The 17,487-nt window shown below is 43.1% G+C and overlaps 1 protein-coding gene across 2 annotated transcripts in view; it reads left to right on the forward strand.

The window, feature by feature from the left end:
• Positions 1-17,487, forward strand: part of LOC126282005 (protein white-like) — a 254,448-nt gene that overhangs the window by 202,491 nt on the left and 34,470 nt on the right. For both annotated transcript variants that reach the window (XM_049981397.1, XM_049981396.1), the window contains 2 exons: positions 3,315-3,420; positions 10,920-11,088. In XM_049981397.1, the coding sequence (XP_049837354.1) occupies positions 3,315-3,420; positions 10,920-11,088 (275 nt within the window). The remainder of the gene's footprint in view (positions 1-3,314; positions 3,421-10,919; positions 11,089-17,487) is intronic.

The following is a 17,487-nucleotide window of genomic DNA, read 5'->3' on the forward strand; positions in this document are numbered from 1 at the left end:
GGCCGTAGTGCCCGTGCGGTTCTAGGCGCTGCAGTCGCAGGTTCGAATCCTGCCTCGGGCATGGATGTGTGTGATGTCCTTAGGTTAGTTAGGTGTAACTAGTTCTACGTTCTAGTGGACTAAAGACCTGAGAAATTGAGTCCCATGGTGCTCAGAGCCATTTCTTTCTATCTTTAATAGTTGGTCTGTAGTAAACAACTAAAGTCTCTTCTTTCTTTTTGAATCACCCTGCACAACGAAATCATCTTCTGTCTGTTTGTTATACCATAAGGGGTGTACCCCAGTTAATAGCGGAAACTGACACACATGTAAATATACGATAATGATGAAAAACATGAGTGGCTTACGAGGTAATTTTATTTGGTTACAAACCAGCTATGACAATCAGAAAGAAATATCGAGCTAGCGAGTAAAAATGTATTAGAAATGGAATCTTTTCAGTTTAGTCCCCATGTGGGAGGGGACGAAGGACCCAGAGCACATTAATTAACTCTTATTGAGGGTTTAGGGTGTCTTGTATGGTAGATTGCATTGTCTTATCCAAACATTTACGCGGTGGAGCTGGTACAGTAGCAGTCAACCATCTTGATAGGTAACTCTGATTAGAAAACAAGTAATACTGTATAAATGATTTCTTGTGAACCGTCACGCAGACAGTGCGACTATTCAGTGTTTGTAGGCCCTCACTATAATGTCCCCTCTCACTCCAGTTTGTGCTTTATGCTGTTAGATAATTTACTTGAAACTGATTCTACCGCAAGACATTTCTTCGAAAATTAAATACAGTGAATCGCTTTAGTGTTGCCTGGAATTGTGGATAAGGAGAAACGGACTTTGTTTATGTTGAAACAGAAAACAGATAACAGTACGACTTCAAATTCACCTTTTTTTGAATAGCTGTTCTGTAGGTGGACAATTATACAACCACAGAAGGATGTGAGTTCACGGTATCTTTACTCACGGGAAAGACACTACGCATTTTAGTGGCAATCTCGGGAAAAAGGGCGACAGTTCTCTTAAGACATTTTCTTGCACTTACCATACTTTCCTCTTATAGTATCGGATAAACGGAAGAACTCACGGTAATAATAATATTCTATAAAGAATGTCCACTCTGCAGCAGACTGTGCACCGCCTTGAGACATCTGGCAGATTAAATAAAATACCATTTTTAACTTTCATTCATGCAAAGGAAGCATGTAGTCAATTCCACAGAACATTATTTCAGAACCAATTAGAAATGCAGTGAAACATCAAACTGAAACCTACTTCCCCACAGTAATGTGTACTATTCATTGCCCTGTGATGTTAGTACTAAGAATTTTTTTACGCAGTAAGCAATAAGTAATAGAAATGGAGCCCAGCACCGCTGATAGCAACGTCATAACGAATAACCACGAGAAATGCGTCACACATAAAGCACCTTAAGATAATGTACGAATATTAAATGTAATTTTGAAATAATTTCCGAAAAGTTGTTGAATGTCAATGACAATTAACATCAAATCACCCCAGGGTTGCTACTGTCAGTGAATACAGTTCCGTTCCAACAACATTTCAAATGAACGTACCGTGGGCATTTGGAGTTGGGTACTGGACGAAAGGCGATTTCTCACATAGAGGTGCACGTCTTCAATGTTCGAAACGACAAAGGAGCTGGGCAGTGGCTGAATGGAGCGTATGACTGGATCTGTCTGGTTAGTAATTTGCCTGTTTCCAAAGGACGCAAGACAGCGAGTATGCCAACAGACCGATGATGCGTTTTACCCACAGCGCATGGAGGGTGTGTTTCAGACTGTAGGCGATTCTGTGACGTTTTGATGCTAATTTTTTCTACCAGTCGTCTAGGTTACCGTGAACACGAAACAGTATGTTTCTTTCAACGTTCTACGTGGCAAAGTGCTGTTCTTTCTCTTACATTTTCACGATGGATATGCTCTGGACACTCAGTACTCTCACTGCTTTTAATTTGAATTTTACTTTCTGCCTTTAATTGTGATTTAACTAATTTAGATCTCAGTCGACAGGTAAAATACCAGTGCGTGCTATTTACTCCTCTTACGGCAACGATAAACGTAATAACTGGGGCCCAAAAATTATCGTTGACTTATTCACTGAATTTTGTCTCTAGCGAATTATTGAAATACCTCAAGCATTTTTTTCCTATTACTTCCTGAATAGTAACGGCCCACAAATAGCAACAGCCCACAGAATGCTCGGAAACAATTCCTTTTGTTTAATTCTCTGATCCCTTTGACTATATATACCTTTAACTATATGAATCTTAACGTTAAAGTTAGGAAAGACCATCGGACTTCTGAACAAATGAAAGTGACTGCAAGTTCTATCGTATTTAATGAATGAAAATTTGCCCTACCATAATTGGCAACTGGAATTAAATTCTCCGTCCGAACGAAAAGCTTCCGTATTTAATTATCCGAATTTTGTAATAGTTCTGAACTTTCATCTTTAAATAATTGTTAAGGATATTCTGAAGGATAAAATCAGATAAAAATTATCCAGTATCTGTCTATATTCATAATTTAGATCATTACTACTACGCAATGTTAGGTTAATTACAAAACAACGTAAAATGGGAGATATTAAAGCTACAGGCATTTTCAGAGCTTAGCTTGCCCTTAACAAGGTATATTAGAAAGACTCTTCTTAAACACGGAAACTCTATGAAGAATGCTTGCATGAAAAAGTTTCAAGATGGTCAAAATTGAGTACATGTTGATTATAGTCGCATAAGACAATGAACTGACGTTACAGTTTTGCAGAAATCTGTAGTGATCTGAAGCGCTTTTTTACATCGTTTCCGGAAGCCAGCAGCACCTCTCAGTATGGAACTTCTAGCTAGCCCAAATGCAGACCATTTCCCATACATGCTTGTGAGGATTTATAACAGGGGTTAAGTTGCAGCAATCAACATACCCTCAATGTTTTAGCTCTACGCACAACAGCATCTAATAATCAGTCACTGGCACTGCAACGGCTGTGGCATGTCTGAAGAAATTGTGGATTCTCTTCCTCGCCGGATCGAGAGCATTATCAATACCAGATGCAGCATGCAGCGTTTCACGGTTTCATTGTGATTCCTGGGGAGGGGGTGGGGGTGGGGGCTAAATGGTTGTCTGAGGAGCCTGTTAACTATTGTGAGATGAATTTAAATGGCAAGACAGAAGAAACACTTTGGTAACGATCGCTCAGAGTAAAAAGGGCAACCGAGACTCCTCCGCTCATGTCGACCGCTCCTGGACAGGTTGGTTCGAGCTGGCGGTGTAACGGCTCGCACTTTGCGCTGTTGGCAGGTTACTTCGTCTCATGCGCCAGCTCCAGCATCTCCGTGGCAATGTCGATGGCGCAGCCGCTCATCTTCCCGTTCCTGCTCTTCGGCGGTTTCTTCCTAAACGTCAGGTCAGTCCACGCTTAGCTCAGCGACAAGAACTTATTTATAGTGCATAATATAAAGCTTCTAGTCGAAAGCGCAGACGCAGATATAGCTTTATCCATACTGCTATACAACGATAATTCATTGTTTAATTTTGTTACGAAAAGTCTCAAAAAGTATTTAAACTATTTACTTAAGATTTTTGCAGTACACTGTACTTAGAATGTAAGGTTTTCTTTAAAAAAAAGTTACTTCTATCAGTCACAAACTTTGTGAACTATTGTATTACTTATTTATTTAGCGACATGTTTCGAGGGAGTACCTCATCTTCAGGCTAAATGGCATTACAAAAACAACTTTACAATAAGGTCATACCGTTGTTACATAGTCTTTTCGTAAATGCTGTCGTCATCCTGTGGAAGAAGAGAAAATCTAGTAAGAGGAGATGGCACTTTGGAAGCTGGACTGATGTTTGCACGAAAATGTTTTGTAACGGCCACTCACTTTGTTCTTCTGGCGTGGCAGTCTTGTCGTGATGCGCTGATGTGGCTCTGAGAACTATGGGACCTAACATCTGAGGTCATCAGTCCCCTAGAGCTTAGAACTACTTAAACCTAACTAACCTAAGGACATCACACACATCCATGCCCGAGGCAGGATTCGACCCTGCGACCGTAGCCGTCGCGCGGTTCCAGGCTGAAGCGCCTAGAACCGCTCGGCCACACCGGCCGGCCTGCGCTGATGTGTTTCCATTTCCGTGGCTCTCTTGGTCACATCAGAGCATCACAACGAGACTGCCACGCCACAAGAAGAAAGTGAGTGGCCGTTACAAAACATTTTCGTGCGACACTAAGTCCAGCTTGCAAAGTGACATCGCCTCTTACTATGTTTTCTCTTCATCCACAGGATGGCCACAGCATTTACGAAAAGACTATGTAACATCAGTATGACCTTCTTATAAAGTTGTTTTTGTAATGTCATTTAGCCTAAAATTGAGGTATTCCCTCGAAACATGTCACTAAATAAATAAGTAAGACAATAGTTGACAAAGTTTGGAGTGGAAGCGGGAATTTAAAAAAAACCTTTACATATTTCTTGAGACAGTCACGGACAAAAAATAGTCAAAATCGCTTCTCTATAATTAACTCTCAGAATAATGATCAATTTCATTCAGACTTTTGCACTGTACACTAATGAACATTCGAACGGACATAGGCTCTCTCTCCCTGATTACATAAATTGATAACTCAGGCTAGAATTAAGATACAAATATGAAACTGGTGTCTAATTGTTTACAAACTATCAAAGATTTTTTCACACATCAGTAAACTTCCACATGAGCACCCTTGGTAGCACGTAACACATCTAGGCAATATTCAATTTCCGTCCACACATTAGCCAACATCACTGGAGGGATCGATTCAACGACTGTGGTTACCCGTTCCCGCAGGGTTTCAAGATATGGTACATGTGTTCGGTAGACCTCGTCCTTGACATAACCCCATAAAAAGAAGTCTAATGGGGTTATGTAAGGAGAGCGTGGAGCCAAACCGTTGGCCCATCACGACCAATACATCGCCCAGGAAAGGTCATTTCGAGATAGGCACGGACGTCCAAACCCCAATGAGGCGGTGCACCGTCTTGCTGAAACAAGACATCTGGGTGATACTGAAGCATCTGAGGAACAGCATACAGTTGCAACATATACAGATACACTGCAGATGTGACGGTAGCCTCAGCGAAGAAGAATGGCCCGATAATTCGATCGTGCAATAGCGCGCAGCAACAATTCACCTTTGGACTGCCTCTGGTGCACTCCATGACCTCGCCAGGGGGTTGTGAACCCCAAATGCCCCCATTATGGCGAATCACTACTCCACTGACAAAAAAGGTCCCTTCCTCGGAAAAGGCAGTTCGTCTGAGATAACTACCATGTCCTCAATACGTGATAGCATTTCGACCGCAAAGTCATATCGACGTGTACTGTCATTGGGCAAGAAGGCCTGAACGATTTGCACTTTGTATGCACGAAACAATAAACGTTTGTGTAAAATGTCATGGAGAGAGATTTTTGGCATCTGTAATTCACGCGAGGCCCAGTGCACCGATTTATTCGGACTTCGCAGAAAATACTACCTTACACCTTACATCCTGTCTGCTGAGGTTCTCGGTCGAACAGACCTCGGAAGGTCAGCAACCGAGCCTGTGTTCTTGAACTTCTCGTACGAGGCTTCAATGCTCTTGACATCAGGTGGATTCCTTCCAAATGTTGTCTGGAAGTGTCTCTGCACTGTGGTTGATGAAGGTGTTTCATGGAACCACAGGACACACTGTGCCTTCTGATTGGTTAACATGGCTTCTTGGGCACTGCACCTCATCCACTACTTACGTACTGCGAACCTAAAGCAGAAAAAATCTTCGATAGTTGTAAACAATGCGATACAAGTTTGATATTTGTATCTTACTTCTAGCCTGAGTTATCAATTTATGTAATCAGGGAAAGTCTTTTAGGACACTCTATATATATACAGGGTGTTATAAAAAGGTACGGCCAAACTTTCAGGAAACATTCCTCACACACAAAGAAAGAAAATATGTTATGTGGACATGTGTCCGGAAACGCTTACTTTCCATATTAGAACTTATTTTATTACTTCAAATAACATTAATGATGGAATGGAAACACACAGTAACAGAACGTACCAGCGTGACTTCAAACACTTCGTTACAGGAAATGTTCAAAATGTCCTCCGTTAGCGAGGATACATGCATCCACCCTCCGTCGCATGGAATCCCTGATGCGCTGATGCAGCCCTGGAGAATGGCGTATTTTATCACAGCCGTCCTCAATACGATCACGAAGAGTCTCTACATTTGGTACTGGAGTTGCTTAGACAAGAGCTTTCAAATGCCCCCATAAATGAAAGTCAAGAGGGTTGAGGTCAGGAGAGCGTGGAGGCCATGGAATTGGTCCGCCTCTACCAATCCATCGGTCACCGAATCTGTTGTTAACAAGCGCACGAACAGTTCTACAGAAATGTGCAGGAGCTCCATCGTGCATGAACCTCATGTTGTGTCGTACTTGTAAAGGCACATGTTCTAGCAGCACAAGTAGAGCATCCCGTATGAAATCATGCTAACGTGCTTCATTGAGCATAAGTGGAAGAACATGGGGCCCAATCAAGACATCCCCAAGAATGCCTGCCCAAACGTTCACAGAAAATCTGTATTGATGACGTGATTGCACAATTGCACATTTTGATTGTGAAAATTTAGAATTTGATCACGTTGGAATGAAGCCTCATCCGTAAAGAGAACATTTGCACTAAAATGAGGGTTGACACATCGTTGAATGAACCATTCGCAGAAGCGTACCCGTGGAGGCTGCTGTACATGGTACGGAAACAACTTGTTCTCCCGTAGCACTCTCCATGCAGTGTCGTGGTCAACGTTACCTTGTACAGCAGCAACTTCTCTGACGGTGACATTAGGGTTATCGTCAACTGCACGAAGAATTGCCTCGTCCATTGCAGCTGTTCACGTCGTTCTAGGTCTTCCCCAGTCGCGAGTCATAGGCTGGAATGTTCTGTGCTCCCTAAGACGGCGATCAGTTCTACATTTACTCCGCAAGCCACGTGACGGTGTGTGGCGGAGGGTACCTTGAGTACCTCTATCGGTTCTCCCATCTATTCCAGTCTCGTATTGTTCGTGGAAAGAACGATTGTCGCTATGCCTCTGTGTGGGCTCTAATCTCTCTATTTTTACGCTCATGGTCTCTTCGCGAGAGGGAGCAATATACTGCTTGACTCTTCGGTGAAGGTATGTTCTCGAAACTTCAACAAAAGCCCGTACCGAGCTACTGAGCGTCTCACTTGCAGTCTTTCACTGAAGTTTATCTATCATCTCCGTAACACTTTTGCGATTACTAAATGATCCTGTAACGAAGCGCTCTGCTCTCCGCTGGACCCTCTCTATCTCCTCTATCAACCCTATCCGTTACGGATCCCACACTGCTGAGCAGTATTCAAGCAGCGGAAGAACAAGCGTACTGTAATCCACTTCCTTTGTTTTTGGATTGCATTTCTTTAGGATTCTTCCAATGAATCTCAGTCTGCCATCTGCTTTACCGACGATCAACTTTATATAATCATTCCATTTTAAATCACTCCTAATCCAGAAAATTTATGGAATTAACTGCTTGCAGTTGGTGACCTGCTATAAGGGATATTTCTTTCTATGTATTCGCAGCACATTACACTTGCCTACAATGAGATTCAATTGCCATTCCCTGCACCGTGCGTCAATTCGCTGCAGATCCTCCTGCATATCAAAACAATTTTCCATTGTTACAACCTCTTGATATACCACAGCATCATCCGCAAAAAGCCTCAGAGAACTTCCGATGTCATCCACAAGGTCATTTCTGTATATTGTGAACAGCAACGGTCCCACGACACTCCCCTGCGGCACATCCGAAATCACTCTTACTTCGAAAGGATTCTCTCCATTGAGAATGACATGCTGCGTTCTGTTATCTAGGAACTCTTCAATCCAATCACACAGTTGGTCTGATAGTCCATATGCTCTTACTTTGTTCATTAAACGACTGTGGAGAACTGTATCGAACGCCTTGCGGAAGTCAAGAAACACGGCATCTACCTGTGAACCCGTGTCTATGGCCCTTTGAGTCTCGTGGACGAATAGCGAGAGTTGGGTTTCACACGACCGTCTTTTTCGAAACCCATGCTGATTCCTACAGAGTAGATTTCTAGTCTCCAGAAAAGTCATTATACTCGAACATAATACGTGTTCCAAAATTCTACAACTGATCGACGTTAGAGATACAGGTCTATAGTTCTGCACATCCGTCCGGCGTCCCTTCTTGAAAACGGGGATGACCTGTGCCCCCTTTCAATCCTTGGGAAAGCTACGCTCTTCTAGAGACCTACGGTACACCGCTGCAAGAAGGGGGGGCAAGTTCCTTCGCGTACTCTGTGTAAAATCGAACTGGTATCCCATAAGGTCCAGCGGCCTTTCCTCTTTTGAGCGTTTTTAATTGTTTCTCTATCCCTCTCTCGTCTACTTCGATATCTACCATTTTGTTATCTGTACGACAATCTAGAGAAGGAACTACAGTGCAGTCTTCCTTTGTGAAACAGCTTTGGAAAAAGACATTTAGTATCTCGGCATTTAATCTGTTATCCTCTGTTTCAGTACCATTTTGGTCAAAGAGTGTCTGGATATTTTGTTTTGATCCACCTACCTCTTTGACAAAAGACCAAAATTCTTAGGATCTTCTGCCATGTCAGTACCTCGAACGCCTCTCGCATAGCCCTCCTCACACTACATTTAGCTTCGCGTAATTTTTGTTTATCTGCAAGGCTTTGGATATGTTTATGTTTGCTGTGAAGTTCCCTTTGCTTCCGCAGCAGTTTTCTAACTCGGTTGTTGTACCACGGTGGCTCTTTTTCATCTTTTACAATCTTGCTTGGCACATACTCATATAACGCATATTGTACGCTGGTTTGGAACTTTGTCCACTGATCCTCAACACTATCTATACTTGAGACAAAACTTTTGTGTTGGGCCCTCAGGTACTCTGATTTGCTTCGAACGTCTTCCTGTCGTAACACCTTCGTTCTGGAAATCTGTCCCGATACAAACGTACTGCGCCACGGCTATTGCCCCTGAATAATCCATACATCAAATGAGCAACTGCCAACTACGCATTTGTAAACATTGCACTGACTGCAAAACCACGTTCTTGATAAACACTAACCTGTTGATGCTACGTACTGATGTGCTTGATGCTAGTACTGTAGAACAATAAGTCGCATGTCAACGCAAGCACCGAAGTCAACATTACGTTCCTTCTATTGGGCCAACAGGCTGTGAATCGAGGAAGCACAGTACATACTGACGAAACTAAAATTAGCTCTAACATGGAAATTAAGCGTTTCCGATCACATGTCCACATAACATCTTTTCTTTATTTGTGTGTGAGGAATGTTTCCTGAAAGGTTGGCCGTACCTTTTTGTAACACCCTGTATATATACAGGGTGATTTACCTAACGTTACCGCTTGATACATTTCGTAAACCACATCAAATACTGACGAACCGATTCCACAGACCGAACGTGAGGAGAGGGTCTAGTGAAACTGTGTAATACAAACTATACAAAAATGCACGGAAGTATGTTTTTAACACAAACCTACGTTTTTTAAAAATGGAACCACGTTAGTTTTGTTAGCACATCTGAACATATAAACAAATACGTAATCAGTGCCGTTTGTTGCAGTGAAAAATGATAATTACATCCGGATATATTGTAACCTAAAGTTGCCGCCACCACATTGGTCCTCACTTCATTGGAGTGGCCCAAATAGCTGGAACATACACACGCGTTTCTACAGAATGATCTGCCAACGTTGCTCGAAAATGTCCCACTGGTAACGCTTCGGCGTATGTGGTATCAGCATGACGGTGCACCTGCACATTCCGCAATTAACACTAGACTGACCCTTGACAGGGTGTTCGACGGGCGTTTCATAGGACGTGGAGGACGCATAAATTGGCCAGGCCGTTCTCCTGATTTTACACCTCTGGACTTCTTTCTGTGGGGTACGTTAAAGGAGAATGTGTACCGTGATGTGCCTACAACCCGAGAGGATATGAAACAACGTATTGTGACAGCCTGAGGCGACATTACACCAGATGTACTGCGGCGTCTACGACATTCATTACGCCAGAGATTGCAATTGTGTGCAGCAAATGATGACCACCACATTGAACATCTATTGGCCTGACATGTCGGGACACACACTATTCCACTCCGTAATTGGAAACGGAAACCACGTGTGTACGTGTACCTCACCCCTCATGGTAATGTACATGTGCGTCAGTGAAAAAGACCAATAAAAAGGTGTTAGCATGTGAACGTAATGTGCTGTTCCAGTCTGTTCTGTATCTAAGGTCCATCACCGTTCCCTTTGGATCCCTGCGTAATTCGGTGTTCTCCGATACACACGATCGAACAGCGGAGGAGTGGTACTCAAGCGTCAACTTTAGGTTACAATATCTCCGGACGTAATTGACATTTTACAATGCAACAAACGGCACTGATTACGTATTTCTTTATATGTTCAGATGTGCTTACAAAACTAACGGCGCTCCATTTAAAAAAAACGTAGGTTTGTGTTAAAAAACATATTTCTGTGCATTTTTGTGTGGTTTGTATCAAACAATTACACTAGCCCCTCTCCTCACGTTCGGTCTGTGGAATCGATTCGTCAGTATTTGATGTGGTTTACGAAATACATCCAGCGGTAATGTTAGGTGACTCACCCTGTATATATCGAAAAGTTCTTGAGTGATCTACATTCAAATATTTATAAGATACTCTGATGAACATTCGGATGGACGTATTCTTTTCGACAACAATGCAGTGCAACAATGAGCCTCAGGGAGCCGAAGCGGTATAACTCAACTCTGGTGAGACAAGAGTGGGCCTGTTGTTTGGACAGGTCGGTGCCGGCGCCCCTGGAGTGGCTGGCGCGGCTATCGTGGTTCCGCTACGGCAACGAGGCCATGTTCGTGAACCAGTGGGCCGGCGTGGAGCACATCGAGTGCTCCAGCAACGCCACCTGCCCGGCCAGCGGCCACGTCGTCCTGCAGACGGTCGACTTCGACGAGGTGCGTCCCGCCTGGGGCCGGCGCGCGGCCGCGCTCAGCGCCACTGCAGTCTGCTGCTGCCCTCCATCTGTAATACCAAACAACTAGGAACGGTCATCCCGACCACCCGATCCCAATTGAAGGTTGCCTATCCGACGGCTTCCAAGAGAAACAAACAGTTTGATTTTTAGTATTTCTTATCATTATTCATATAATTTAATAGATTCCCGCCCGGTTAGCCGACCGATCTGACGCAAGGCTTTTCGGAGCGGGAAGAAGCGCCTGGTTCCCGTAACGAATCCGCCCGGCGGACTTGGGTCGAGATCCGGTGAGCCGGCGTCTCTGTGGATGGTTTTTAGGTGGTTTTCCATCTGCCTCAGATTACGCTGATACAATAGCTCTCTACTTAGCAATCACATACAACCGTTCGCTCACCGATAGATCTGTACCTACAGATGGGAAAATTGCGCAGGCCGCACCAGTTTTTAAGAAGGGTAGTAGGAGTAATCCATCGAACTACAGACCTATATCATTGACGTCGGTTTGCAGTAGGATTTTGCAGCATATACTGTACTAAAATATTATGAATCACCTCGGAGGGAACGATCTATTGATACGTAATCAGCATGGTTTCAGAAAACATCATTCTTATGCAACGTAGCTACCTCTTTATTCGCACGAAGTAATGGCCGCTATCGACAGGGGATCTCAGGTTGATTCCGTATTTCTGAATTTCCGGAAAGCTTTTGACACCGTTCCTCACAAGCAACTTCTAATCAAGCTGCGGGCCTATGGGGTATCGTCTCAGTTTTGCGACTGGATTCGTGATTTCCTGTCAGGAAGGTCACAGTCCGTAGTAATAGTGATTTCAGGTGTTCCCCAGGCAAGCGTCCTGGGACCTCTGCTGTTCGTGGTCTATATAAATGACCTGGATGACAATCTGAGCAGTTCTCTTAGGTTGTTCGCAGATGATGCTGTAATTTACCGCCTAGTAAGGTCATCCGAAGACCAGTATCAGTTGCAAAGCGATTTAGAAAAGATTGCTGTATGGTGTGTCAGGTGGCAGTTGACGCTAAATAACGAAAAGTGTGAGGTGATCCACTAGAGTTCCAAAAGAAATCCGTTGGAATTCGATTACTCGTTAAATAGTTCTATTCTCAAGGCTGTCAATTCAACTAAGTACCTGGGTGTTAAAATTACGAACAACTTCAGTTGGAAGGACCACATAGATAATATTGTCGGGAAGGCGAGCCAAAGGTTCCGTTTCATTGGCAGGACACTTGGAAGATGCAACAAGTCCACTAAAGAGACAGATTACACTACACTCGTTCGTCCTCTGTCAGAATGTTGCTGCGCGGTGTGGGATCCTTACCAGGTGGGATTGACGGAGGACATTGAAAGGGTGCAAAAAAGGGCAGCTCGTTTTGTATTATCACGTAATAGGGGAGAGAGTGTGGCAGATATGATACGCAAGTTGGGATGGAAGTCATTAAAGCAAAGACGTTTTTCGTCGCGGCGAGATCTATTCACGAAATTTCAGTCACCATCTTTCTCTTCCGAATGCGAAAATATTTTGTTGAGTCCAACCTACATAGGTAGGAATGATCATCAAAATAAAATAAGAGAAATCAGAGCTCGAATAGAAAGGTTTAGTTGTTCGTTTTTCCCGTGCGCTGTTCGGGAGTGGAATGGTAGGGAGATAGTATGATTGTGGTTCGATGAACTCTCTGCCAAGCAATTAAATGTGAATTGCAGAATAATCATGTAGATGTAAATGTCGATGTAGATGCCTCGGTGAATGCGGGCTGGTTGCCCTTATTCCGCCTCAGCTACACTATGTCAGCGATTGCTGCGCAAACAAGTTCTCGACGTACGCGTCAGGTCAGAGGGTGTTCTGAACACAATTTCGACACAAAGCAGCTCAATAGGCTGTGGAGTGGAAGGAGTAGGCTAGCGATAGAACAGTGCATCACCATTGACTAGACATTCATTTATTGAACACGTAAGTCAGATATTACCCAAAAGGAACAATCAGTACAAATTACAAAATAATATTCTTTTCCTTTAAGTCACTCAAACATTTAAACAGGCAAATAGCAATCATTTAACTTAAAGCCTCTTAAGAAAGCAAGACTAGAAAATTTGAGTGATGAGTTAAAATCATATTTAAATAGGCTCTGACCGAGCACATATTTTAAAACGAAATACTTCCTTTAAGGAACCAGCGATCAAAATAAATTACATAATCCTCAACAACCATATTACACCCAAGACATTTAAGATTAAGCAGTAATATATAACATCAGAGAGCTGCAGTTCCAAGTTTTAAGCAGCACGTTTCAGATGGACTGCACTGCAACAGTACAATACAAGTCCCTCAGAGGATCTCCCCACACAAAAAGTTATTGTCGCAATCGACAAAATATCAACATCATTCCATGTAAAGACCTTAATCAAAGTAAAAGCTCTCTTAAGTTTGGTACAGTTAATTACTTTTCAACATAACATACATTACAATTCTAGCCCTAGGACGGCACCGACACCCCGAAATTCAGCTCGCGAAAACGTACAGCGCTTCACTCTTCACGTATCCTTACAAAATCCAAGAACAGAGAGCCGGCTCCCCAATAGCGGAACATTTAACCACGCCCAGCGCGCGGGTTTGTGGGATGCTGATCTCGCCCTTAACCTCAACGCCAGTTCAAATACTAGTCAGCCTACAATCTTGAACCACCATACACATTCCTTCAGTTACTGCATGGAAAGCAAATGTGATAGGCAAACAGACCAGCATATGATAAAAGCTTAAGAAATTTGCTTAGTAGACAACCCTTATGACTAGTAGCAGTAATTTTTTTAAACGTGAGCACCCCCACAATCAAAAGACAAACAACGCCAATCATAAGGACAGTAACACATAAGCAAGTAGCAATGGTAACTTCTGCTTGGATTGGCTACAAATCAGCGCGTGTTTTAACACGCCAGAGAACAGTTACAAAATAACCATCAATACAATAGCAAAATTACTCACACGTGTACTCCCCCACGATTTCGATTCGCGAAGCCATAGACAAAACGTGGGAAACGTATCACTTAGACCAACATAACGGTGCTCCCTCAGTTACCCCAAATAACTGACTCCCTTAGTTGCACAGCAACGAACCAGACCCAATGAAACCACCAGAGTTTTCGCCTCTAAATTTTCTCTACAAGTGAGACTCAATCACAAATGTAACTTTACATCACCAGTTCCCGTACAGTCAATACAAGCGCCTGATTTTCACCCGTTTATATCGGCAGACAGCAACATCGTACAGAAAAGAGCGTAGACACAAGCTCTTACCAATTCTTTTCTCCGAAAGCAGCCACCGTAACTCTCGGGAACCACTGGGACATTCAATGCAAAAATCGTTACTCCTTCACACAAATTAAGAGGACGCGCGCTTCCTGCTGCTTGCTACGGCGCCTTCCGGTCAGAGCCAACTTGTATATCTCCACGCGATAGATCCAATCTCACACTCGCTGCGTCAACCCGACAGCCGTCTTCCACCACGTCCCGGATCACACCCCCCACAGGACCTCGCCTCATTTCTCCTCGCATAGGCCTCAGAGGGCGCTGCTTGCCGCCATGACCGTTGCAGGACAGATGAACCACGAGAGTGGCACTATCGATATGAGCCGCCACGGCTCACCACCATTACTCTACCACGCAAACATTGGTGTTACACTCGTCTTAGAACTGGGTTTCCATCTGAGGTCTCTTTAATTTTAATGTAGGCAGTATCTATCTTGCCCCTCGTGATATAAGCCTCTACATCCTTACATTTGTCCACTAGCCGTCACTGCTTAGCCATTTTGCACTTCCTGTCGATCTCATTTTTGAGACGTTTGTATTCCTTTTTGCCTGCTTCAATTACTGCATTTTTGTATTTTTTCCTTTCTTCAATTAAATTCAGTATCTCTTCTGTTACCCTAGGATTTCTACTAGCCCTCGTATTTTTACCTACTTGATCCTCTGCTGCCTTTACTGTCTCATTCCTCAAAGCTACCCATTGTTCTTCTACTGTATTACTTTCCCCCATTCCTGTCAATTGTTCCCTTATGCTCTCCCTGAAACTCTCTACAACCTCTGGTTCTTTCAGTTTATCCAGGTTTCATCTCCTTAAATTCCCACCTGTTTGCAATTCCTTTAGTTTTAATCTACAGTTCATAACCAATAGATTGTGGTCAGAGTCCACATCTGCCCCTGGAAATGTCTTGCAATTTAAAATCTGCTTTCTAAATCTCTGTCTTACCATTACATAATCTATCTGAAACCTTCTAGTATCTCCAGGTTTCGTCCATGTATACAACCTTCTTTTATGATTCTTGAATCAAGTGTTAGCTATGATTAAGTTATGCTCTGTGTAAAATTCTACCTCCCCCATGAACCATGGACGTTGCCGTTGGTGGGGAGGCTTGCGTGCCTTAACGATACAGATAGCCGTACCGTAGGTGCAACCACAACGGAGGGGTATCTGTTGAGAGGCCAGAAAAACGTGTGGTTCCTGAAGAGGGGCAGCAGCCTTTTCAGTAGTTGCAGGGGCAACAGTCTGGCCTAGTAACACTAACCAAAACGGCCTTGCTGTTGTGGTACTGCGAACGGCTGAATGCAAGGGGAAACTACAGACTACAGCCGTAATTTTTCCCGAGGGCATGCAGCTTTACTGTATGGTTAAATGATGATGACGTCCTTTTGGGTAAAATATTCCGGAAGTAAAGATCTACGGGCGGGGACTACTCAAGACGACGTCGTTATCAGGAGAAATAAAACTGGCATTCTACGGGTCGGAGCGTGGAATGTCAGATTCCTTAATCGGGCAGGTAGGTTAGAAAATCTAAAGAGGGAAATGGATAGGTTAAATTTAGATATAGTGGGAATTAGTGAAGTTCGGTCGCAATAGGAGCAAGACTTTTGGCCAGGTGAGTACAGGGTTATAAATACAAAATCAAATAGGGGTAATGCAGGAGTATGTTTAATAATGAATAAAAAAATTGGAGTGCGGGTAAGCTACTACAAACAGCATACTGAACGTATTATAGTAGCCAAGATAGACACGAAGCCCATGCCTAATACAGTAGTACAAGTTTATATGCCAACTTACTCTGCAAATGATGAAGAAATTTATCAAATGTATGATGAGATAAAACAAATTATACAGGTAGTGAAGGGAGACGAAAATTCAATAGTCATGTGTGGCTAGAACTCGACAGTAGGAAAAGGGAGAGAAGGAAACATAGTAGGTGATTATGGATTGGGGCTAAGAAATGAAAGAAGAAGCCGTCTGGTACAATTTTGCACAGAGCATAACTTAATCATAGCTAACACTTGGTTCAAGAATCATAAAAGAAGGTTGTATACATGGAAGAATCCTGGAGATACTAAAAGGTATCAGACAGATTATATAATGGTAAGACAGAGATTTAGGAACCAGGTTTTAAATTGTAGGACATTTCCAGGGGCAGATGTGGACTCTGACCACAATCTATTGGTTATGAACTGTAGATTAAAACTAAAGGAATTGCAAACAGGTGGGAATTTAAGGAGATGGAACCTGGATAAACTGAAAGAACCAGAGGTTGTAGAGAGTTTCAGGGAGAGCATAAGGGAACAATTGACAAGAATGGGGGAAAGAAATACAGTAGAAGAACAATGGGTAGCTCTATGGGACGAAGTACTCAAGGCAGCAGAGGATCAAGAAGGTAAAAAGACGAGGACTACTAGAAATCCTTGGGTAACAGAAGATATACTGAATTTAATTGATGAAAGGAGAAAATATAAAAAGGCAGTAAATGAAACAGGCAAAAGGCATACAAACGTCTGAAAAATGAGATCGACAGGAAGTGCAAAATGGCTAAGCAGGGACGGCTAGAGGATAAATGTAAGGATGTAGAGGCTTATCGCACTAAGGGTAAGATAGATACAGCCTACAGGAAAATTAAAGAGACCTTTGGAGAAAAGAGAGCCACTTGTATGAATATCAAGAGCTCAGATGGAAACCCAGTTCTAAGCAAAGAGGAGAAAGCAAAAGGTGGAAGGAGTATATAGAGGGTCTATACAAGGGCGATGTACTTGAGGACAATATTATGGAAGTGGAAGAGGATGTAGATGAAGATGAATTGGGAGATACGATACTGCGTGAAGAGTTTGACAGAGCACTGAAAGATCTGAGTCGAAACAAGGCCACGGGAGTAGACAACATTGCATTAGCACTACTGATGGCCTTGGGAGAGCCTGTCCTGACAAAACTCTACCATCTGGTGAGCAAGTTGTACGAGACAGGCGAAATACCCTCACACTTCAAGAAGGATATGATAATTCCAATCCCAAAGAAAGCAGGTGTAGACAGATGTGAAAATTACCGAACTATCAGTTTAATA

Source organism: Schistocerca gregaria, chromosome 7 (genome assembly GCF_023897955.1).
Source record: "Schistocerca gregaria isolate iqSchGreg1 chromosome 7, iqSchGreg1.2, whole genome shotgun sequence".
In the NCBI taxonomy this organism is placed as follows: Eukaryota; Metazoa; Arthropoda; class Insecta; order Orthoptera; family Acrididae; genus Schistocerca; species Schistocerca gregaria.